This window comes from Gopherus flavomarginatus, chromosome 5 (genome assembly GCF_025201925.1).
Source record: "Gopherus flavomarginatus isolate rGopFla2 chromosome 5, rGopFla2.mat.asm, whole genome shotgun sequence".
NCBI classification, from domain to species: Eukaryota; Metazoa; Chordata; order Testudines; family Testudinidae; genus Gopherus; species Gopherus flavomarginatus.
The window spans coordinates 26,573,386-26,598,081 of NC_066621.1; the positions used below are offsets into that span (position 1 = coordinate 26,573,386).

At 50.9% G+C, this 24,696-nt stretch overlaps 1 protein-coding gene across 3 annotated transcripts; it reads left to right on the top strand.

Moving 5' to 3' along the window:
• Positions 1 to 170: 170 nt before the first annotated feature.
• ADIPOR1 (adiponectin receptor 1) lies at positions 171 to 24,488 on the top strand. 3 transcript variants are annotated; one of them, XM_050956309.1, is made up of 9 exons: positions 194 to 255; positions 5,079 to 5,347; positions 8,668 to 8,927; positions 9,991 to 10,119; positions 11,237 to 11,408; positions 15,426 to 15,612; positions 16,382 to 16,569; positions 22,304 to 22,497; positions 23,635 to 24,488. In XM_050956309.1, the coding sequence occupies exons 3-9, from the start codon at positions 8,673 to 8,675 to the stop codon at positions 23,761 to 23,763; spliced, it is 1,254 nt and encodes a 417-aa protein (XP_050812266.1). In that variant the 5' UTR covers positions 194 to 255; positions 5,079 to 5,347; positions 8,668 to 8,672; the 3' UTR covers positions 23,764 to 24,488. The 3 variants fall into 3 exon arrangements, with proteins under 3 accessions (XP_050812268.1, XP_050812266.1, XP_050812269.1); XM_050956312.1 differs by having other exon boundaries at positions 8,668 to 8,858; XM_050956311.1 differs by lacking the exon at positions 5,079 to 5,347 and having other exon boundaries at positions 171 to 255.
• The last annotated feature ends 208 nt before the right edge of the window (positions 24,489 to 24,696 follow it).

Sequence of the window (24,696 nt, forward strand, 5' to 3'; positions counted from 1 at the left end):
TCAGGCCGCAGAAACAGCCCACGTGACTCACGCATCCAATCACACCAACGCGGGGAATACCCGGGGCCGCTCATGCCTTGACCCCTGCAGCCTTACACACAGCCCCCGCCCCCAGCGGAAGTGCTGGTGCCCTGAGTCACGTGGCGTGTAGGTTGCGCGGTGCTTCCTGCGGCGGAAGTGGCGTAACGCCCAGGGCTGTTTCCGGTGTTGCCATTGTAGCCGGAGCCGCCGCTGCCGCCCGGGATGTAGGGGCCGGTGAGTGCGGGCGGTCGGGGGAGGGGCGCGGGTTAACGCGTCCCACGGGCCCGTGGCGGGTGTTGGCCCGGGGGCCGCCTCTCCTCGGTGCTGGAGGCCACGGTCCAGGTCTCTCCTCGGGCCGCGCGTGACCTGCCCCGGCTGGGGTGACCCCTCGTCCCGCTTCCCCGAGCAGGACCCCCGTGAGCGGCGGGCGGGGGAGCTGGGTGCCCGAGGTAGCGGCACCTCGGGCCTGGGACGTGCTTATTGCTGCGGCCCCTGGCCCGTGGAAATGGGTCTGAGTGTGAAAGCCTCAGGCCCGGTGGCACCCTGCGAACGTCAGCAGTTCTGCGGCCGCTCTGCTTAGGGGCTCGACACGCCGCTCTCCCAAGCAGAGCTGTTCCTCCTGCCCCTTGGAGACCAGCATAGGTTGCATCAGGCCATTTAGGGATAGGTTCTTGGGAACGGTTCGCTTTAAAATCTGGGGCAACAACAGGATCTAAAAACTTAAATATGCGAACAGCATACGTTATGTCACTTATTGAAAGGCATCTATGACAGCGACAAGCTGGGGGAAGTAATATCTTTTATTTGGCCAACCTTTGTTGGTTGAGAGACAAGCTTTCAAGGCCCAACAGAGCTTTAAAATTTCTCTCTCTCTCACTAACAGAAGTTGGTCCAATAGAAGTTATTACCTCAGTCATCTTGTGTCTCGAGTGTCCTGGGACTGACACAGATACAATTACACTGCATGAAAGGCATCTGTGTCATGCAATGAAATGACAAAGAGAACACACTGAGAAATGCAGTCAGTGCCCCCTGAAGATGCGAGGCATCTCTCATCCAAACGGAGCTGGTTTCCAGCAACACAAAGAATGGGGCTGGCCCAATTTCAGACACTGAAAATAAAGGGAATGGCTTAAAAAAGCATAAGAACATAAGAATGGCCATACTAGGTCAAACCAATGATCCAAATCAGTTATATTGATCCATGGAAGGACCTTCCCTCTTATCCCATGACAGCTTATTTTGCTTAAGAATCTGTGGTGAGGAACCTTGTCAAAGGTTTTCTGAAAGTCCAAGTACACTATATCCACCCCATATTGACTGGGTATATGTCACCTCAGGACAGGATGCAGAGATAAAGTTTCTTAACACCTTAAATGACTGCTACTTGGAGCAGTTGGTCCTGGAACCCGCCACTAAGTGGAGCACAGGATCTGGTCCAAGAGGTGAATATAGCTGGACTGCTTGGTAATAGTGACCATAATATAATTAAATTTAACATTCCTGAGGTGGGGAAAACACCACAGCAGCCTAGCACTGTAGCATTTAATTTCAAAAAGGAGGACTACACAAAAATTAGGAAGTTAGTTAAATAGAAATTAAAAGGGACAGTGCCAAAAGTGAAATCCCTTCAAGCTGCATGGAAACTTTTTAAAGAAGCCATAATAGAGGCTCAACTTAAATGTATACCCCTAATTAAAAAACATAGTAAGAGAACCAAAATGTGCCACTATGACTAAACAACAAAGTAAAGGAAGTAGAGGCAAAAAGGCATCCTTTAAAAAGTGGAAGTTAAATCCTAGTGAGGAAAATATAAAGGAGCATAAACTCTGGTAAATGAAGTGTAAAAATATAATTAGGAAAGCCAAAATAGGCTTTGAAGAACAGCTAGCCAACAACTCAAAAAATAATAGCAGGTTTTTTTTAAAGTACATCAGAAGCAGGAAGCCTGCTAAACAACAAGTGGGGCTACTGGATGTTAAAGGAGCACTGAAGGATGAGGAGGCCATTGCGGAGAAACTACATGCATTATTTGCATCAATCTTCTCGGCTGAGGATGTGAGGCAGGTTCCCAAACCTGGGCCATTCTTTTTAGGCGACAAATCTGAGGAACTGTCCCAAATTGAGATGTCATTAGAGGAGGCTTTGGAAACAATTGATAAATTAAACAGTAATAAGTCACTGGGACTAGATGGTTTTCACCCAAGAGTTCTGAAGGAACTCAAATGTGAAATTACAGAACTAACAACTGTAGTTTGTAACCTATCATTTAAATTAGCTTCTGACTAGAGGATAGCTAATGTGACCTCAACTTTTATAAAGAGCTCCAGAGATCATCCCAGCAATTACAGGTCAGTAAGACTGACTTCAGTACCGGGCAAACTGGTTGAAACCACAGTAAAGAACAGAATTGTCAGGCGCATAGATGAACATGATTTGTTGGGGAAGAGTCAACATGGTTTTTGTAAATAGTGAGGCATGATTTCCCATCTACTAGAATTCTTTGAGGGGATCCAGTGGATATCTGCTCCAGTATGTCTGTTAGTCTATAACAGTGTTTCCCAAACTTGGGACGCCGCTTGTGTAGGGAAAGCCCCTGGCTGGCAGGGCAGGTCTGGCCGATGGCGGCTCCCACTGGCCGTGGTTTGCTGCTCCAGGCCAATGGGAACTGCTGGAAGTTGCGTGGGCTGAGGGGCATACTGGCTGCTACTTCCAGCAGCTCCCATTGGCCTGGAGCAGCAAACCGTGGCCAGAGGGAGCCGCAATCGGCCGGACCTGCAGACGCGGCAGTTAAACAAACCAGCCGGCCAGGGGCTTTCCCTACACAAACGGTGTCCCAAGTTTGGGAAACACTGGTCTATAAAAGCAGCAAAGAGTCCTGTGGCACCTTGTAGACTAACAGACGTATTGGAGCATGAGCTTTCGTGGGTGAATACCCACTTTGTCGGATGCTGTTCTGGGACCAGTCCTATTCAACATACTCATAAATGATCTGGAAAAAGAGGTAAACATGAAGTGAGGTAGCAAAATTTGCCAATGATACAGAACTACTCAAGATAGTTAAGTCCCAATCAGACTACAAAGAGCTACAAAAGGGTCTCACAAAACTGGTTGACTGGGCAACAAAATGCAGATGAAATTCAGTGTTGATAAATGCAAAGAAATGCACATTGGAAAACATAATCCCAGTTATACGTATAAAATGATGGGGTCTAAATTAGCTGTTACCACTCAAAAGAAAGAGATCTTGGAGTCATTGTGGATAGTTCTCTGAAAACATCCACTCAGTGTAAAGAAGCAGTCAAAAAAGCGAACAGAATGTTGTGAATCATTAAAAGGATAGATAAAATAGAAAATATCATATCGCCGCTATATAAATCCATGGTATGCTCACATCTTGAATACTGCATGCAGATGTGGTTGCCCCATCTCAAAAAAGATATATTGGAGAAGGTTCAGAAAAGGGAAAAAAAAATATTAGGAAAAGTAATGATTAAGGGGGGATATGATAGAGGTCTATAAAATCATGACCTGTGTGGAGAAAATAAATAAGCAAGTGTTATTTAACACACGAACTAGGGGTCATCCAATGAAATTAATAGGCAGCAGGTTTAAAACAGAAGGAAGTATTTCTTCACACAACACACAGTCAACCTGTGGAACTCCTTGCCAGAGGATGTTGTGAAGGTCAAGACTATAACAGGGTTCAAAGAAGAACAAGATAAGTTCATGGAGGGTAGGTCCATCAATGTCTATTAGCCAAGATGGGCAGGGGTGGTGTCCCTAGCTTCTGTTTGCCAGAAGCTGGGAATGGGCAACAGGGGCTGGATCACTTGATGATGACCTGCTCTGTTCATTCCCTCTGGGGCACCTGACATAGGCCACTGTTGGAAGACAGGATACTGGGCTAGATAGACCCTTGGTCTGACCCAGTGTGGCCGTTCTTACATTCACCATCTCACCTTTGTCCATATGATTGTTGAATCCAGGGCTTTGGAGCTGTGTTCCTCTCCAGCTCCAGGCAAAAACCTGCAGCTCCACTGCTCCGGAGCTGCTGCGCTCCAAAGGCCTGCTTGAATCCCTCAAAGAATTTTAAGAGATTGGTGAGGCATGATTTCCCTTTACAAAAGCCATGTTGAGTCTTCTTCAACAAATTGTGTCCCTCTACATGCCTGGTAAATCTGTTCTTTCCTATAATTTCTACCAGTTTGCCTGGTATTGAAATAAGACTTACCAGCCTGTAATTGCCGGAATCGCCTCTGTAGCCTTTTTCAAAAATTGGCGTCGCTTTAGCTATCCTCCAGTCATCTGGTAAAGAAGCTGATTGAAGTGATAGGTTACACACCACAGTTAGTAGGTCTACAGTTTCCTGTTTGAGTTTCTTCAGAACTCTAGAGTGAATACTATCTGCTCCTGGTGATGTATTACTGTTTAATTTATTAATTTGTTCCAAAACCTTTTCTAATGACACCTCAATCTGGGAAAGCAGTCTTGGAAAGACCAGCTGAATGCATGGGAATTGCAGCCAGGAGCAAAGGCAGCCAAGGCTGAACATCTTACAGAGACGTCTTGGGGCTATACCTGTGTGAGAATCCTAGCTCCAATAGCATCTCCATGTGTCTTATATACTAGCCAGAAGCTGATATGAATCCGATAGGTTGGAAGCTTTGGCCCTTTCAGCTATGGTTGTGGCATTAGCTTTGCTACTCTATTCCCCTGCCCCATCACCACCTCTTCTGGGGAGCCTTCTCCCTGACCATTAACTCCAGTGCTGCCTGCTGCTGCTGATAGCTTTCCTTAGTGGCAGCAGTATACTGAAATTCACCCAACTCTTGACATTTCATTGCTGTGCACAGGCCTCTGGCTAGTAGCATTGATTAGTATTGTCACTTTCACTCTACTGCTGCTTGCCAAGTGAAGAGTACCAGAGAGGCACTCCAGCCCTCTGTGTGCAGACTCAGGAGCGCAATGCCACATCCTTACATTCTTTGTATTTGGAAAGATTTTTTTTTTCCTCACAACCATAAAGACAAAAACTTTATTTGCAAATTCTATAGGATTGATAGGTTAAGCCCTTACACTCACACAGAAGAGTTCCCACTGCTCACTGGGGAGAAGACAAGAGCATCTTTCAAGGCCTGGATGTACCTGAGAGGGGACCCTGACCCTGCAAGAGTGAATCCTGCAAACGAAGATGCTCAGGGGAGTTCTGGCAAGTCCCATTAAGTCTGCCTCTGCGTGGTCTTGGCCCCTGACTCTTAAGGAGTGAGAACGGACCCAGCCCAGCAGCCAACTGTGTTGCATAGGGAAAGAAGAGCTCATTCAGGTACTCCAGGGTGTACTAAAGCAGAGTTGGTTATTTTTTCTTAATTTACTATTTTCTCCGCTTACATTATTGGGCAGTGTCAGCTGTTTGTGTATAAGGAGACAAGATGCTTAAGAGTTCGAATGGCCTCCCAGACTTTGCTGAGAGAGCGGTTCTGTAACACTCATTGCTGTATTTAAGTGTAGTCTGGTGGTCTCCTCTGGTGGTCTTGATGGAAAACTTAACATCTTGTTCACCCATAAAGAGAGAACTTGTCCTGACTGAGTAGAATTAATGCATAAGCCAGCTGTGGACTCAGGTTCTTGGACTGGTGTCTCCTTTTGTTTTGGGCTCTGATCCATTGACTGTTTTGTGCTGAATAAGATCTGGAACCATTTGTGAAACATGGGACTGTCATGCAGCAGGGTTAGGATACTGGGGTTTGTGGGACTCGATACTGGATTTTTCCTGAGCATTCTCAATGTGTACCGCACTATACAAAAGCTAATGTAGGGCCAAATTTGCCCCTAGAATAAGTAGGGACCACCTCACTCCTGATTTAACTGGCACCCATACTCGCAGTAGTGAATTTGGTCCATTGTCCCTTCCCTGAAGTGCTCACAACATAAGACCTGCCCCCATGGACTTCAGAGGGTGCAAGACCCAACTCTAAGGCCATGCCTACACATACAGCGCTGCAGTGGTGCAGCTGTACCGATACAACTGTGCCACTGCAGTGCATTTGTTGAAGACGCTGTATGCCGAAGGGAGAGCTCTCCTGTCGGCATAAAAAAGACACCTCTGCAAGTGGCAGAAGCTCTCCCACCAACATAGCGCTGTGCACACTGGCACTTATGTCAGTGTAATTTATGTTGCTCGAGTGGGTGGAATATTCACAGCCCTGAGCAGTGTAAGTTTTGCCGACATATGCAGTAGTGTAGACATAGCCTAAGATAACTAAGATGGGTTCCTAACAGTGGGATGCTTTGCATAAGCTGCAGGTAGTGGCATGATATTTTCCCCTGGGGTTTGGAAGAGAGGGTGAATGCTTGTCACCCTGAGGTAAGAAAGTAGCCTGGGGGTCAGATACCAACAGTGTGATTAAGGTGGCTCTCATAAGTGAGGGCTGAACGACATAGACAGCTGCTAGGCCAGCATCCCCCGGGTCTACATCCTGAGCATCCTGCTTCTTGGTCCTCTTCTGAGCAGAAATGGCCAGTTCTGCCAAACCATGCTAGTTTTGTGACGTGAAGTGATCCTGGCTAGTAAATAGAATGAGGCCAAAATCCTCATCCCTTCCGTCCACGCAATGCTGCTTAGCACTTCTCTAGTCATGTTCAGAGGAACAGCTCTGTACAAAGGCTGTTCCATAAATGCCTCATGAATTGGGCATATTAGTATCACTCATGTCCTACAGAGGGGGAAACTAAGGTTCCAAGAGACTGAGACTTGGTGGAAGCCAGCAGGGGAACCCGTGGCAGAGCTGGGATCCTGGTGGCTCTGGTCTCCTGCTTTAACTGCTAGACCATGGGGTTTGCTTCACCTCTCTGGAGAGGTAGTTGAGTCTCTCTGCGTGGCTTATAATGATAAACGTATTTCCTTTGGTTTGGTGAACGTTTCCCTTCTCACCTAATATCTCTGCATTCTGATTTTCCATTGATCATTTAAAGAGTACTCCCAAATCCTCTTCTCTCTTCAGACTATGGGGTTCCACTTGGATGATCCTTGTTTATGGCAGATTCCCAGTGAAAACTCTGCTTTTGCCCATATCCTGTCACAGCATCCTGGTTGTGTTTAGAAATTCCAGTCCAGCGTGGTGGTATCCAGAGAACCACATGCACTTCCAAAGGTACTGCCCTTGTAGACCCACCCTCCCATGACACTGTTGATGCAGCACAGAAGGTTGTGGCTGCCATCTTGGGTTTGCCTCCTCTGGGAGTTGAGATTCCCTGGGCTCCCTTTAAAGCTTGGCTGGAATCTGGATGAAGGGCCTGAAGCCAGGGAGAAGGAGATTCCAAATTGGGGGTGATGGATTGCTCACCCCTGGGGTGCTACCTCATGTACTGGGGTACCACTGAGCCCACTGGTTCTACCAGTCAGGATTCCCTTACGCTGCCCTGCTGAGCCAAGCCCTCAAGCCTCCTCCAGTACACACCCAGCTGCACAAAGACACACGACACTGAGATCAGCTCTGTGTGGGAGGACTCGGGAATTGCCCAGCACTCACGTGCACACCCCCTCTGTAATGTAAACCCAAAATTATATTGTCTTGTGCTGCACAGAGAACTGTACAGTGTAAACTTAGGAAATCTACCCCCTCCCTCAGTGTGGAAGAAGATATGCACAGCTTTTTGCTCCCCTCAGTTATGAATTCCACAAACTGGTTTCAGAATAAACAAAAACAAGTTTATTAACTAGACAAGATAGATTTTAAGTGACTATGAGGGATAGCAAACAGATCAAAGCAGATTGCCTTAGTAAATAAAAACGCAAACTGATCTTAAAACACTAAATAGGATATAAATTAGCAAATTCTCACCCTGAGTGATAAACAGGCTGGCAGATTCTTAAGGCACAAGTTGCACTGGCTTTTCCAGGCTTTCATTCACAGGCTAAAGATCCTTCTAACCTGGGACCATCATTTCCCACAGTTCAGTCCTTGCCTCTCAGGTGTTTCTAGGTGTGTTGTTGCAGGGAGAGTGTGGTACCTTCATGATGTCACTGTCCTGCTTCTATATCTTCTTCCCACTTGCTGGAAAACTCTTTTGCTGTGATCTGGGTCAAACAGTTCCTATTGTGTAGTGTTATCTCGGAGAGATTTCTATTGTAGACAGTTCCTGCGGTAATACTTGTGCTTGTGTGTATTTTCTCAATAAGCCATTAGCATTACTGTTGTACCTGAAAGGCGGCTTGTGGATGTTTTCAACCTCGCAACGTTTCAGTAACGCATACCTAGCCAAAGTTCATAACTTCACATATGACAATGCGATGTTAATATCTAGCAGATCAAGACTTTTAGAATGATACCTCACAAGTCATACTTTGTATAAAACTTATCCTAATTACATGACAGTGGTGAATATTAGGGTGTCACAGGGGGGTTGGGCTTTTCCAGTTCTCATGAACTCTGAATGGGCCCGTGCCCAGAGTACAGCTGCACCTTGCAAGCACCAGGCCTACCGCCATGGGCACTGAGCTGAGGAGCTGGCTCTTGTAGATGCTGTCATCGGTGTTGGCCAAGGCAGTAAGTTGCAAAGCATTGGGTCACTTGGTGTGACAGATTTGGATTTGAATGGAAGGGGGCAGGCCTGCAGTGTCACTTGTCTTGTTTTTATTCCTAGTGTGAATGTTCAAGAACACAGAAGCTCAAGACCTTTTGTGTGTTGACCAGATGTCGTCCCGCAAAGGGTCAGCAACCAGCCAAGGAAATGGACTTTCCAACAGCAGCCGAGAAGGAGACGATCTGGAGCTGGCAGAACTGGGGCCGCTGCTAGAGGAGAAGGGAGACCAGGGAGCTGTCAGCTCAGCCAGCGTAAGGCACAATCCAACGGAGTGCCCCCAGGCAGGGCAGCTGCTGGGATCTGCAAACCAAATCCATTCGGTGCTTTTTCTTCCTATAAATTGCTTCCAGTCGGTCCTGTTGAATGTGTCCTGAATGCCCTAGAGTTACAGACAGATATACTCCTAGTTATTTAGGCTCTCAACACTGTCCTTGCAGATTAACCCAGAAATCTGCCTGTAATCCCATTAGCAACATGGTGCATGGAAGTGTGGGGCTTTGGGCTCCCTACAATAGACCCTGACCCTTGTCATCCCTTTACACCAGTGCACATTGTGGGTGAAAATGGACTGAATCTGAATGGTGAGGATTTGCACCCACTCTCTGTTGTTCAGAGTGATGACATGTCAGAAAATCTGTCCTGGAAATTTTATTCCATTGCATAGAAAGTAATCTGTCATAAGCAAACAACCCCCTCCCACCCCAGTGTGCTCCTGTTTTCTGGGGCAGAGGGAGGAGGGTAAACTGGTCTCAGCCAGCCTTCAACAAACCTTGCCTCATAATATCAGCCAAGGAACACTCTCTGCACTCCTGCTGAAAGCACTGCCTGCAGGGTGAACAGGGTGCACTGCAGGAATTCTAAGGAGCATTCTTATTGGTTCTTCTGCTTTTGTGGCTTTTAAGATTAGGAGTCATCTTCTAATACCTGTTAGTAATAGGTAGGGGCAGCATGTTCACAGCAGCCTCTGCTTTAGACATGCAGTGAAAAGGGGCTGCCTCTGTTCTTTAATGCTTTTGCTTCAGCTGGTACCTGGCCTATTTCCTGGGTGCACTTCCCTGGCTAGAGCAGAGTGGCCATTTCAGGCTGCCCCCTGGACTGTAAAGAAGGAAGATCCTCCATTCTAATCCGTGTTCTAAACAAAACTGAATCTGGGATTAGCCCTTCTGTGTGCGGTTTAAGACAGTACCATGATGCAAAAGCAATGGTGACTGGGGAGGCTTCCATCTCTCCCCTCTCAGAAGGGCTGTAGCACCTATATATTCTAAGGGTTCACACCCCTCTTGGTTGGAATATACTTGCTGTTTTCTAAGTTCCCCACATCTTGATGGTCCATCTCTCTGGTGGGTTGTGGCTTGTGTCAAATAATGGTATCTCTCCCTTTAGGTCAAGGAGCAGCCATGCACAGCGCCGCAGGAGGAGGAGGAGGAGGAGGAAGAGGAGGTGGTTCGCGTGCTGACTCTACCTCTGCAGGCTCATCACGCTATGGAAAAGATGGAGGAATTTGTGTACAAGGTATTGTCAGCTCATGGCAGCCCTGAATGCCGGCCGATGGAGGACGGCTGCCAGGGCCAGGGCTCAGGGCCGCTGTCCTCTACTGTGACAGAGTCTGAGGCATTGTGCTGGGTCTGCATTGGGGTTAATCTTCCTTGTTAGGAGGACGCCATAAATGTGGGTGACTAAATCCAGTGCACTGGGGTTCCTCCTAGCATGGGCAGGGGGCCTAAGCCAAGAGCTTAACAAATTTTCAACTGCAAGGCCAAGAGGAATGGGAAGTGAACAGCAGCACCTGTGAAATGCTGTTTCTCCTTCCTGCCCTTGCTGTCAGTGCTCCTGAGAAGCCCTCTACAGCCAGCAGTGACCCTGGGTGCTGTTTGGAGAATGCCAAGGACCTGACAGGTGGAACAATCTAGGTGTATCTAGTGCATGTGACAGTGAGGGTTATCCATGTCTGGCAGGGGCAAGTGTGGTGCAAACCCCTGCCCTAATCTAGCTCAGCATTGCCCCTCTGATCTGTCCTGGGGTCTGGAGCACTGACTGCTACCTATCCAGTATTGCTGTGGTGTGCCTTGGGGACTAAGCAGAAGCTCCTATACTCACTCATACACCTGTGGAACCATGGGAGAGAAGGGCTGGTGCAGCGATTGCTGGGGCCAGGATGAAAACGTGGTTCCAGGGCGCTCCTGTATGAACTCCGTTGGGGTTTTTGTCACAATGTCCCATAAGAGCTGTCACGTCTCCAACCGTGGCTCTGCTGACAGTGTTGCCTGTTAGGGTGATGAAGGGCCAAATTCTGAGGGTGCTGGTCTCTGTCAGTCCCAAGGTATTGAGTGTGGAGAAGGCCCTTTATGGGCATCCTGTGGGTATTTGCAAAGCATTTAATTTTGCAACAATGGAACTTTCTCTTGAGTTCTCATGTCCTCTGAGGAGAGAAGGCTGGGCCAGTTCAGTACTTAACTCACAGAAGAGACTGACTGGTTCTATGTGGTTTTCAGCGTGACTTTCACAGCGATGGGCACCATGGAAACAACAGCTAGCAGTCACGGGGATAGAAGTGGCTCTGGAATGGCTGCCATGCCTGGCCAGGGGCCGCCAGTCAGAGTAACCACCTGCGTGGGTTGATGTGTTGCAGGTGTGGGAAGGGCGCTGGAGGGTGATTCCTTATGATGTGCTCCCAGACTGGCTGAAGGATAACGATTACCTCCTGCATGGACACAGACCCCCTATGCCGTCCTTCAGAGCCTGCTTCAAGAGCATCTTCCGAATACACACCGAGACGGGCAACATCTGGACTCACTTACTAGGTGACTGAGGGAGAGCTCTGTCCTTGGGGCTGATGAGTATGGCTGTGGCCCCACAAGCATGCCCTGCTCAGGACAGAGACCCCACAAGGCAAGGGCCCTGCCTCAGAGGGCTCAGAGGCTGACTCTAGTGGATGCCTTTTACCAGGGGAAAAGTTTCACTCAGCGTCATCTGTCACATAAACAGTCAAGAGTGGGAGGGAGTGTCCTGTTCTCCTCCGCATCCTCCCTCTGCTCTCTCTTTAGTGGGCAGGAAGAAGGGGAGAATTCCTCCCCAGCAAGGGGATGGAGGGAGCTTGGTATGGGCCTGTCATGGCTGCACCCTCAGTCAGAGGGGCAGAGGCATTCCTGGGAGTTATTTTGTCTTCCCCAAAGGGCTGGATACTCTGCCAGGGCAGCAAACCTGTCTGTCTAGGAGTTCGGGATTCTTGGGGGCCCCCACGCTGCCTCCAAATCATTCCACTGACCAGTGTTGGTAGACTGTTTCAGGGCCCAGGTCACTCTTGGCCTCCCATGGCCTGTTGTGCCAGATCCTCCACTGGGCTGGGGTGGTAGCCATTTGAGCCCTGAGTGGGACTAGTGTAGATCCCTGAAGGACCCACTGCCATAATAGCAGGAGCAGGTGGGAGACCTGTGCAGAACTCGAGTAGCCATGTTCTCACTACATGCACTGAGTGAGTGTGGAGCTGGCAGAGCGATAACCCATTGGACTCACAGGGGATGGACACAGGGGTTCATGTGGGGTGCTGGTGAGGATTAACCCATGTGAACAGACACGTCTGTGTTCAGAATCTGACAGACCTGCAGAGCAGAACTGGGACTTGCTGGGCTCACAGAAGGGGAAGGTGGGCGCTGCTCCCATTGAGAACAGTGAAGAATGTCTGTCTCTCCTCTCCCCCTCCCCCCCCGCACACAGAGAGTGGGAGTATGGGAGCTGTTTGGTGCTGAGCCCTCTGTGCTCCCTAATCCTCACTTTGTGCTACGTGAGGGGTCGGGTGCCCCCATTCAGATGTGCTGCTCTGTCACTAGGGAGGCAGAAATGAGGAACCAGAAGCTCTCGCCTCACCTGGCACAGAACACACCTTGTCAGGGTCAGAGTGGGCTTGTCCCATCAGGGTGTGTAGCCTGCTTCCTCGTCGTCTGGCCAGGGATCCAAGCTTGGCATCCGTGCTGAGCACTAGACAAGTAGTTGGATTCACTTTAGGGATTATGTTGCTGTCATTGCTGCCAGGGTGCACTTGACCTTTGGGTGAGGGCCGTGTATGGGGAGAACAGGCCACTCCCTTTCCCCAGCATCACAAGGCAAAGAGGGATCTGACCCCCTAGGTCAACTGAGACTGTTCATGCTCTCCTGGAACCTGTTAACGGTAGGCACCAGCTTATTGTCTGGCGGCTGGCACAACTGTGATCTGTCAGTTCTCAGCTGTGCTCATCCAGTGTCCTCAGAGCTGGACCGGCTCAAGGAAGGGGTGCAGTCAAGTAAATGTAACTGCCAGGCAGGCAGTAGCTCCCGGAAAGGTCCTGGCCAGCACATCTGTCGTCTAGCTCACAACTGCCATTGACCTCCTCACAGTGTCCGTGTCAGTGCTACGGGCAGCACAGCTCAGCCTCCATTTCAGTAAAGTGAGGGGAGCGCACAGCGAGTGATATCTGTGTGATGAGTGGGGTCACAGAAACCCCCATGGGACTGCCACCTGATGTGCTGAGACTACCTCTGAGCCAGTTTTCCCTGCTAGCTTGGGACTTCAGTACCCTGTCTTGTTGAGCTAGACACGCTAGCCTGCTGCAACACAGACCCAGGTCTGAACCACATCTCCCAAAAGCTGCAGACTTAACTGAAAACAGCTTAAGAAGTGCTCCAGTCTCTAGCACCCAGACACCCAGTTCCCAATGGGATCCAAACCCCAAATAAATCTGTTTTACTCTGTATGGGTAAACTCATAAATTGTCCACCCTCTATAACAGTGATAGAGAGAGATGCACAGCTGTGTGCTCCCCCCAAGTAGTAGTCACTAACTCTGAGTTCAGTAATAAGCAAAAAGTGATTTTATTAAGTATAAAAAGTAGGAGTTAAGCGGTTCCAAGTAATAACAGACAGAACAAAGTAAGTTTCTGAGCAAAATAAAACAAAAACATGCAAGTCTAAGCCTAATACATTAAGAAACTGATTACAGATAAATCTCAAAGATGTTCCCATAAGCTTCTTTCACAGATTAGGCTCCTTTCTAGCCTGGGCCCAACCCTTTCTCTGGTACAGTCCTTGTTCCACCTCAGGTGGAAGCTAGGGGATTTCTCTTGACTGCAGCCTCCTTTGTTCTGTTCCACCCCCTTCTATAGCTTTGGCACAAGGTGGGGATCTTTTGTCTCTCTGGGTCTCCACCCCTCCTCCTAAGTGGAAAAGCACCAGGTTTTAGATGGATTCCAGTACCAGGTGACATGGTCACATGTCCTGTGAAACCCCAAACCTTCATTCTTCCTGGCCTGACTCACAGGAAGGCTTGCAAGTAAACAGAGCCATTTACAACCAATTGTCCTAGTTGATGGGAGCCATCAAGATTTCAAACCACCATTTGCATAATTACAATAGGACCTCGGAGTTGTATTTCATATTTCTAGTTTCAAATACAAGAATGATACATACATACAAATAGGATGACCACGCTCAGTAGATTATAACCTTTGTAATGATACCTTACAAGAGACCTTTTGCATGAAGCATATTCCAGTTGCATTATATTCACACTCATTAGCATATTTTCATAAAATCATATGGAGTGCAATGTCACAGACTGCTCTCCTGGATGGACAGCACGAGGGTCCAGGCCTTTCCAGGGGAACCCAGGAAGAGGCAGATTTTGCTTGTGGCCTTTGGCTGGAGGTGCAGCTCAGTGTACCCAGGGCTGCTAATGATGGTCAGATTCACAGTTCCTCCTGTAGGGTGGGAAGTATGTCACGGATGCAGTGAACTAGCTTGCAACAGCAACATTCCTGCTAGGCAGCCAGCGCTGAGGGCCAGGTGCAGACTGAAGCCATCTTAAAACAGTTCCGAGTCAGACCACTCACCTGGCCATGCTAACCACATCACATGCCATCCGCCTTCTAGCTCTGCAGGCAGTCATCCCTCTTAGCTCCAGATGTCTGAGGCAAAAATGAGCTCTTACATCAAGTCCCCAGAGGCTGTGGGCATGTGCCTTCCAGGGTGTGCTGAGCCTTGCTGCCCATGGGGACTGGATCATTTGTGCTTTTATCTCCAAGTGGGCCCCATCCTCCAATACAGGTCCTGGAGCCATTTGGCAGTGCTACAGAATGCTCTTCAGGGCCTTCCAGAAGGTCCAGGCAGGGAAAGGCTGCATGCATGAGCCCATCGTGTCCGGAGCAGCTGGGACAGTGTGTCCTCAGCATGGTCTGGAACTGAGTGGTGTCAGTAACAGTGGCTAGCCTGGCAGTCGAATGTCAGCACAAATGGGCACGCAGGGCCCAGGCCCAAGCTCCCAGACCCCAAGACATAGTGTTGCTAAGGCCTCCGGGGGAAGAAGCACCTCAAATGACTCCTCATCTCCTCTCCCCCAGGAGCAGAACTGATGAGCGTGGCCGGGAGTGCCACACATCTCTCTCTAGAGGCAACTGAGTCTTTGGAGAATAAGTAAGAGAGCCTGGCCCTTCCCCACTTCTATCCCCCCAAACGGGTTTGGCCCCTTCAAGGCAGCAGAATGGAATGCATGTTGCACTGGGCACAGCAACACCCTGCTGCAGGCCCTGGCAGGGAGATCCAGACTAGCTCCGTGTCTGTTCTTGTTCCCCGGGCAGCTATCGAGTTCCCCTGCTAACAGGACTGATGCTGTGTGACCCTTCTGTGCTGCTCTCTCCTGGCACAGGTCAGGACTACAAAGACCATTGGTGTTGATTTTCCCCAGGTCTGCTGTGAAACGCTGGCTCGCTGCCATTGCACAGGCACTCCCTTAGGCAGCTGTTGGAAGTGGCTCCTGTTGGCTGACTGACTCTTTGGTGTGTTGGCTGCAGGTTTTGTGATGTTCCTCTTCTTGGGGATTCTGACCATGCTCAGGCCCAATATGTACTTCATGGCCCCTCTTCAAGAGAAGGTGGTGTTCGGGATCTTCTTCCTTGGAGCAGTGCTATGCCTCAGCTTTTCCTGGCTTTTCCACACCGTCTACTGTCACTCGGAGAAGGTCTCCCGGACGTTTTCAAAGTGAGTCGGCTGCAGCAAAACAACCACAAAACTGTTCAGCAGCAGCTGCTAACTCCTGGTCGTGTCCTAGCAGCAGGCTGACCTAGCCCAGCCTTAGCCTGCCAGGCACTGAACAACATAGTGTGCGGGGCTTTTGGAGCAGATCTTGCTCAGGCCAGTCTGCCAAAGGGATTTGTCCACCAGGTGCTGCTTTGCACAGCACTAAGATTGGGGGGAGGGAAGAGGGGGGTGCCCTTAGCCAAAATGCCTTGATGTGCCATGGGATGTTACATAGCTGCTGCTCTTCACCCCAGCACTGGCTGCATTTCAGTAAGGAAGTGATTCCCATGTGTATCATTTGCAAGCACTTGGGGATGAAAGAAGCTGTCAGCATTCCTGTGCAAACAAGGACTAAGAGCTACTGCTTCCCCCTGAGATTGTGCCAGTGCTTGTCCTGTCCATGCTGTCACTAAACAGAAAACTGCACAGACACACCTAATTCTGCTCCCACCTGTACCGCCCAGACAGACCCACCCTCCTACGCTTCTGCTCCACAAACTCACTTGGAACGCAAACAGAAGCACCCACAATGCATTGCTGCAGTTCTTCCCAGTCACATTCCCCCTAGCTAGGCCTACAGACGGAGGTAGGGTCGCAAAGTCTGGAGGGCTACAGCTGGAGAGCCCGCGGTTGGGCTGCGAGAACGGGATCTGAGGGTGTAGACATGCCAGAGTGAGGGGAGTGCACTTCCAAACTGACCCCTGGGTTTCTCTCTCTCTCTGTGTTCTAGATTGGATTACTCAGGAATAGCACTGCTGATTATGGGGAGCTTTGTCCCCTGGCTCTATTACTCATTCTACTGCTCACCGCAGCCTCGGCTCATCTACCTCTCCATTGTCTGCGTCCTGGGCATCTCTGCAATCATTGTCGCTCAGTGGGACCGGTTTGCAACCCCCAAGCACAGACAGACCAGAGCAGGTAGGAATGCTTTTCATTCAGCCACAAGCTCTTCAGCTGGTGTTAGTGGATGTTGACTTTGTACATGCTGGGTGTGGGCGGGGCCACTCCCACTGGGTGTGACATGGAAAGCCCCACAGCCTGACAGAAGGGCTTGCGGCTAAGGCACTTAACAGGGACTCAGGAGATCTGAGATCATTTCCCACCTCTGGGTAGGTCACTTCATTCCTCAATCTGTAAACTGGGGATAAAGAGGCTGCTTCTCCCAGAGAACTACAGTGGCTAACTTCAGTGCATGAGCCATTTGGGGATCCATAGAAAAGCTACCAATCGCTGTGGGCACAATCCAGTTGCCCCAGAAGGATTCACTCCACCAGTTTTCTGGCAATGGAAACTCCCATCACTGTCCTTGTCTTTAGCTTCCTGCAGTACCTTCCTTGCTTTGCAATACAGCAATGTTCCAGGAGAGAGCCCGTGTTGGGCTTCGAGTGCCGATCTGGGTAGACTGGCCTGGAAATGCAAGTGGCACAAGCCTGGTGCCATTGATGTTAAGGCCACAGCTCTTAGTGTCCTCACTGGAAACAGGATCACACCCTTTATTTGTAGGCCACTGAGTGCCTGGGCGAGCTGTCACTTTTGTGGTGTGATTCTGGTGTTGGCTGGTGTGGAGCAGTGGCAGCCTCCTAGGAACTGGGGTCAGTGACTGACATACACATCTGCTCTTGATTTGGGTATGCGGAGCCAAGCCTCCACAACCCAGCTCTAGTGAGAAGAGCAGGAGAAGGGCCTGAAGCATTCCAGTGTGACAGCTGTATCTGGCCAGCCTTGGTCCTGAGCTGCTATTAGAGTTAAAGGCAACATACATTTCCCTCCCACAGCCACAGGGCAGAGGCATGGCTCTGCCACCTGGCAGCGATGGCTAGTGCTGGATGTTTACTAGTCCAGAAGGCACAGGTAGTTTTCACTTAGATGTAGCTTAAATGAATGTTCCTGTGCTTCGTGCCCCAGCTGGAGTCCTGGCTGCTTCCCCCAGGGCTGTCCCACTCCTGGCTGTGCCGCGAATCGCGGGGTCATACCGTTGTCAGAGTCCCCCTGATCCGGGAGACTCGGGCTCACTTGAAACAGAGGCTGCAGGCAGCACAGGGTTCTTGTGATCCTTGTTCAGGATTGTGCCACAGCGGGAAGCTAGTCAGCCTGCTTAGCACTGAGGCCTGGAAGTGGATGGAGGTCATCTAGTGCAGGGAGTCTCGACCTTTTTCTTACTGAGGCCTCCTCCTTACTGAGGCTGTAAAAACTCTGTGGCCTGCCTGTGCCACAACAACTGGTTTTCTGCATATAAAAGCCAGGATCAGCGTTAGGGGGTAGCAAGCAGGGCAGCTGCCTGGGGCTCCATTGTAATGGGCCCCACACAAAGCTACTTTCCTCAGGTGTCGACTTCAGACGCGGGTGGTGGGGCTCAGGGCCCCGAGTTTTAGACCTGTACAGTGAAGCTTCCGCTTTCTGCCCTGGGCCCCAGAAAATCTAATGCTGGTCCTGCTTGAGGAACCCCCTGAAACCTGCTCACAGCCCCCCAGGGGGCCTCAGAGCCCTGATTGAGAACCACTGGTTTAGTGAGCCCAGGGGTTTCCTCTCTGCTCCCTCTTTGACCGGCTGAGAGCCGGTAACCCTCCAAGGGGAGCAGGAGCTGCAGAATTGCTGCCAGAGGTTGTGACTTTGTCCAGGGAGCCCTTCCCAGAGCAGCATTCACCAGAGACACCTGCTTTTATCTCTTCTTCCCCACCCCGACCCTGCCCCATGCCTCGAGCCAGGTTGGCTTTGCCAGTCACAACAGTTACTGGTGCCGAGGGCACGTGGAGCCGGAGCATGGGAATTGTCTTGCAGTACAGCTGAAAACTGGTTGGCTTGTTCTCAGCAGGGAATGATTCCCCTGCTAGACACAGACCCAGCAGCTCTTACCCCAGCTTTGTGTCCTCTAGGCTGTAACCCTTGCTGGAAGCCAGGGTGGGTGTCCTGGCAACTGCTTGAACAGGACAGCCACTGAAATGGTGGAACCAAGATCCTTCTAGCCCGCCTGAGGATCCATTGCTCCCTGAGCGGTGGAGATAGCCCAGCTGGTGAGATGTCCCCCATGGGGGCTGCCGCATGGTACATCAGGAACAGCTGTGCATTAGAACAGAGCGGGTGACATGGGGCCCTTCTGCCAGAGGCCTGAAGAGGTAGCGCCTGGTTCTATCAGCCAATGGATACTCTAGAACGCGCCTCCTTCCCAAAGGCTCTCTGTTCTCTCCACGGCTACCGCGTCTGCTATGCTCAGCGCTGTGGCTCACAGGCCCCCTCCCAGCAGCATGGCCAGCCTGTGTCCTACTATCCTAGGTCAGTCCATCTCCCCTGGTGCCTGCCCCTCGCTGAGCTGGAGCCCCCCGTCTAGCTGTGCTCCAACCGGCAATGCAAGGGCAGCCAGACCCCATGCTGTGAACACTCCTCGCCTGGGGAAAAGTTCAGAATCTGGGCCAGGCCCACACTTCATGGTTTGCTGCTGCTTTTAATGTGCTGCACTGACCTGGGAGGGGTGGCTGGGAAACCACAATGCACTGACTTGCCCCCTGGCCAAATCTCTAGGGTTTGTGCCTTTGCCCAAGGGGTGGCACAGGGCATGGAGCTGCCTGCCTTGAACTCCAGCTCTGCCTTCTGGTTCCCCCATCCTGCCCCCAACATGCTCCCTATGGGCCATGCACGGAACTTCTCTATGTCCTACAGGCCCTGTGCGCCTCCTTTCCCTCCACCCCTAGCCTCTGATGCGGCCTCTGCTATCTGAACAGGAGCATTCCTTGGTTGCTCAGATTGCAGGGCCTGGGGTGACACCTCACCAGTGTCTGGTCCTGGCCAGGCATAGAGCTGTGACCTGTGGGAGCTAGGAGTGCCCCAGCAGTGCTGCCACCAGGGCAGCTGGCAGTGCCCTGTCAGGGACCCTTTCCTGCACCCGGCTGAAAGATGCTGCTGCTGGTTGGGCCTGCTAATGAGGATGGGATGGAGTGAAACAAGGAGGGGGCCGTGCCCTGTTAGGTGGAGTGAAGCTGGCCTGAAGCCCCTAAGCTGAGCTCTCAATCTCTGTGCCTGCAGGACCCCCAGTGCCGGGGTTGGGGCTGGTGAGGCCTCACAGGGGATGCATGGCAGAGGCCAGCAGCCCCGTCCCCCACGGGGAGCTCATGGAGTGGAAGGCAGCTGTGGGATATGGCACTTGCTGCACAGTGGCACTCCAGCTGGTAGACTTCCTGCCTGAGGGGCTAATGCATGAAACCTGCCCTGGGACCACAGGAGCTGGCGTGCAGCCCTAGTGGAGAGGTGTGGGACAGAGGCTGGGGTAGAGGGAAGAAGCGGAGCTGGTGCCAGGCTTGTTTCTGCCTGTGCTGTAGGTTCTGAATATGCTGATGCTGGGCACAGGCTGCCAGCTGCCCCAAAGGGCAGGAGGTTCCTGCCTGGTGGCACACCTTCTGGAGTTTGAAACCCCTTGATTGCTATCTGGAAAGGCCCAGAGGCTGCTGCAGCAGAGACCTCCTTTCTCTGGGCAGTGGCTTGGCAGCCAAAAGCTGCCACTCAGCTGTAGAAATGAGCTCTCTCCTCCCCAGTCATCCCTGTCAACCTCCCTCTGCTCTCCCCAGTGGGGGGGGGGGGGGGGAGTGGAGGGGCAGCATACCTGCATTGGAGCATTTCTGCACTTGGCCACTTGCCACCTGGGCTCTGGGCTGAGCAGGGCTGCAGTGGTTAGTGCTGCCTGTATCTCGGCTGAGCTGCTGTAGCGGTAATGATTGTAGTGTCCTGGTGTGCTGCCAATGGCCCCAGGTGCTTGGTGGAACAGCTCACGTGCTCTGTTGTATGTGCCACAGTCTGCTACAGTCCACACTGTATCCCCACGGGAGCCTCTCCCAGTCAGCACCAAGGTCACAGCCCCAGAGACCAGGAGGGAGTCACATAGGGGAAGGCCACGCTGTATAAAATACAAAACCTGTTATTGCTGGCCCTTTCCGAAGATGAGTAGAACTGCACCAGGGTCAGCCAATGCAGGGTTAACCCAACCAACCCATTCAGCCTGGGCATCTCTCTGGCAACACCAGTGTATGTATTGAGGGGAACAGTTTAACACGACACAGAGACTGCACAGCCATGGCCGGTCCCCGTCCCAGAGTGCCTGAACACCTTCACTGCTTGACTTCTGTGCAATTACATTTGGTGCATTGACCTAGATTTTGCTGTTTAATTTCCCTGTTTTTGAAAAGAAAACAAGCCCCAGGCCAGTCAGTGCTTTTCAGTGCCAGCTGCTGGAGTGGCACGGATCGGCCTCGCTACTTTGGCCACAAAGGGGTGTGTATCTGGAGCTGGCTTGAAACCCCGCTCAGTGGCAGTGCAGATCATCTGAGCTGGCAGTGTTGTAACCTAGACTCCCCTCTCAGCCGAGGTTTTGAGCAGGCTTCCACCGACCATGCAGTGTTTGCTGGGTGTTTCTGCTTACATGACCACAGTTAACAATTCTGCCATTTAAACCTACCTGCTGCTTGTTCTGAATCCCAGACTGGGGGGGTCTCAGCTCAGCTGCTGTGGCGAGGGCGCTGTCTGCGGCCTCAGGAAGACATCACTACATCAGTTCCATTTGCAAATTTTTCTTTGCAATTCGACATCTAGAAATCTTTTAAAATGGTTCGATTCTACAGCAAGTGGTGGATGCTGCAGACAAGCTGGTTCCTGTGTGCCTAGTTCTAAATGCTGCATGGGCCCAGAGAGCTCAGTAGACAATCGGTCTGCAGAGAAGGCTATGGACACTGGGGAGCATGTGTCAGTGTTGGTTCTGAGCTGATCATAGGGTTGTTCTCCCAGCGTTAGCCCCAGGGCCTGCTGTGCAGAGGCAGAGCCCAGCTCTTTAAATGTTTACGTTTTTCCGGGGGACTTTTTGCAAACGACTAAAGGACCAAGTCCTTGGGGAGCACAAGTAACCCTGACAGCTCCGTGTTGGGCAGTTCAGCCCTTTCTGAATTGCCTATGCCAAAAAGCCCCTTGCATTTCCCAGACTTGGCTTTCATGGAACTCAAAAGCAGCTACCAGGACTCGGCTGAAACTTTACCCCAAAAGTACATTTCCATTTAGCTTGGAGAGAGCAAGGGGGAGAGCAGTGCTTGGGGAGCCGGCTGTACTGAAATCCAGCCTGCCCCACAGGCAGTGCAGGGCAAAGCTAGAACCAGCCCAGAAGGTGCTGAATGAAACCTGCTGCCTGGGTTCTGTCCGATGGGGGAATGACTGGTTCAGTAGATTGCTAGTGCGATATGTGGTCTCTTGGTCTCCCGTTAAATGCAGTCTTGGGGCTGAGCTCTCCAAACAGTTTCCATCTGACTGGCACATGAAGGAGTCTGGTCTCAGTCCACTCCTACTGTCCCATCACCAATGGCCCATGTAGGCCTCTCTGGAAGGCTAAGCAGGGCAGCCAAGGCTCCTGTCTGTGAAGTCAGCCTATTTCCATTGGTACTCATTGCTCTGCAACTCTTCTCCCTCCATGGGCAGCCTCTGGGGGGCAGCTTGAAGGGATGTGGGAGCTATTCATCCCAGAGCGGTCAGTCCAGCAACTCTCCCCAACACTCAACTCCCTCCTGGCCTAGAGGAGACCTGCATTCTGCTATCGTGGGAGCTGTAGGACAGCCTCCGGCTCAGGTGCCTTGGCTGTATTTTGAATGAAGGCTGAGGGCTCACACTCTCTCTCTCTTTCCCCCAGGGGTATTTTTGGGGTTGGGGCTGAGTGGCGTTGTGCCCACCATGCACTTCACCATCGCTGAGGGGTTTGTGAAAGCAACCACTGTGGGCCAGATGGGCTGGTTCTTCCTCATGGCTGTGATGTACATAACAGGAGCAGGGCTGTACGCTGCCCGCATCCCAGAACGCTTCTTTCCTGGCAAGTTTGACATCTGGGTGAGTACAGCCTTTGCTGGGGGCATGGGTAGAGCCTACCTTCTCCTTGAGGGGTATCTTGCTGAGAAAGCCAGGAGAAGTGATGCTAGATGCACTCCAGAGGGCAGCGTGGGGCTGGACCCAGAGCTTCTGGGTTAGACTCATCTGAGAGAGCTCTGGAATGTGGGGCTTTGCTGGGTAATGAAGGGCAGATTGTGAAGAGAGCAAGAGGGGCAAAAGAGAAGGCAGGGGTAGCCTGTGGTTCTAGGATTCAGCATGCAATGCAGCCTTGCTGCTTAGATCAGGCTGGAGCAGTGCATGTGGGGTTTGTAGTCTCCATGGGCCAGTAACAAGTGCTGTTACTGCCCCTAAAGCTCTCCAGTCCCTGGGTCTGTGGCCTCCCATTGCTCTCTTCAAAATGGACCCCGTACATCCCTTGCTTATTGCCTTTTGAGGCTGAAGTAGTGTTTCTTTTCTGGGGCAGTGATTTCCCATTGCCTCAGCCTTTCCAGGGGAACCCAGACTGAGCTCGGCAAGCCAGGCAGCTTCAGCAGTGGAGCCAGCTGTGCTCAGGGAGTTGCCCTGCCTAGGTCATCTGCGGGCTCTGCAGCCCAAACCATCTAGGTCCCTCTTCAGAATTGTAGGTCATGTCTATTGATATCTTGGCCTCAGTATGTATTTCAAACTGAAAGTTCGAAGGCCAGTGGGTTCCTTCCTGCAGCTCTTAGCTGCTGTCAGGGGCTAATTTCAGAGGAACTTGACTCTGCCATCAAGTCCAGCTCCAGGGAAGGCAGCTGGCTCCGCTCCCCTGCAATTAGCTTGGCTTGTGGTTCCACACGTACATAAGAGGAATGTACCTCTGTGTCCCAGGCAGTTTTAGTTCCAATGGGGTGAGATAAATGGCCCGTTTCAAATAGAATCTCCCTTTATCCTGTGTATTGAGCTTTTTCCCCCTGGCATTGAGATGTAAACTACCAGATAAGCAGTGGAACCAATAGGTCATGACTAGAGGTACTAAAAGGACCCTTGACCAGTCTGCCTGGTTTGTGATGCTGCAATATACATGGAGCTCTGACAGTTCAGGACAGGACTCACCTTTTGTGGTTGTTGACTTCTTGCTGGTCTAACTTTTAAGGGCTTTATCTCACCTTCCCACAGTTCCAGTCGCATCAGATCTTCCATGTGCTGGTGGTGGCTGCAGCCTTTGTCCACTTCTATGGAGTCTCAAACTTGCAAGAATTTCGCTATGGACTCGAAGGGGGATGTACGGACGACTCTCTGCTCTGAGAACATCTAATGACTTTAGTACCAGCTTCCTAAGTGCTTTTTTAAACTACTACTTTGCTAAAATCAAAGGAAGACTCAACTCTTTGGGTTTTCTGTTTTGTTTTTTAAGAGAATGTTCTCCAGCAAAGTCCATAATGACCAAATCCTTGCTCTGTCTCCTAGTGATTTGCTGGACATTGCCAATGGTGGCCAATAGGAAGAAGCACGTTCAACTATTAGCCCTTCCTGGGGAGTAAAAACCCTCCTCCACCACACAGTGTTCTAATCACATTAGGATTTTCTGTCTAGTGCAGAAATTCTGTTTCCGAAAGTCAAGGGTGCAGATTGCCTGCTCCCCAGCACACCAGGGTGGACCCATTTTTAGCCCAGTTCTGGAGAGACAGGAAACTCATGTATTAGTCCATGATCTGGATCTCCTCCATATCTGAAGGAGCAACTCACCGCCTTCCTGAGGACTGGCCTGAGAGCCTGCAATGCTAATGAACAGGGGCTGTTCACAGGTTCATGTAACTTACCTTTTAACTATCTTTTTCTTGACACAGTAATGTAAATGGAATAAGAGACTATTTAATATTTAATACTAAGCTTTAAAGAGAAACTTGGTGCCACTTCAATGTGTCTGCCCATGAGCTGTTTGTGGTAACACAAGAGGGTCAGGACAGTATTTTAGGGGAATGTAGAGCTGCTGTAGCTGACTGAAATAAAAAGGTCAATAGTTATTGTCATGCTGGGAGCCTCCGTGTCCTGGTTTGTCAGCTGTCAGCACTGGGCACTGCCAACCATGAGAATGGAAAGGTGGCTCCTGCTGAGGCTGGGGTAGAGCCTGCAGCTAAGCCAAGGGGGGTCTGCTGCTGGGCTGTGGGTCCGGACGAGGCCACGAGCACAGTGCTGAGAGCAGAGACTGCAAGTTTGGCAAAATGGTGATAAGGGGGG

Coding starts and splice junctions, on each gene's coding strand:
- ADIPOR1 (XM_050956311.1), top strand. CDS start 8,673: ATGTTCAAGAACACAGAAGCTCAAGACCTTTTGTGTGTTGACCAGATG. Junction 8,928..9,990: donor CTGCAAACCAAATCCATTCG/GTGCTTTTTCTT, acceptor CTCTCCCTTTAG/GTCAAGGAGCAGCCATGCAC. Junction 16,570..22,303: donor GCACAGACAGACCAGAGCAG/GTAGGAATGCTT, acceptor TCTTTCCCCCAG/GGGTATTTTTGGGGTTGGGG.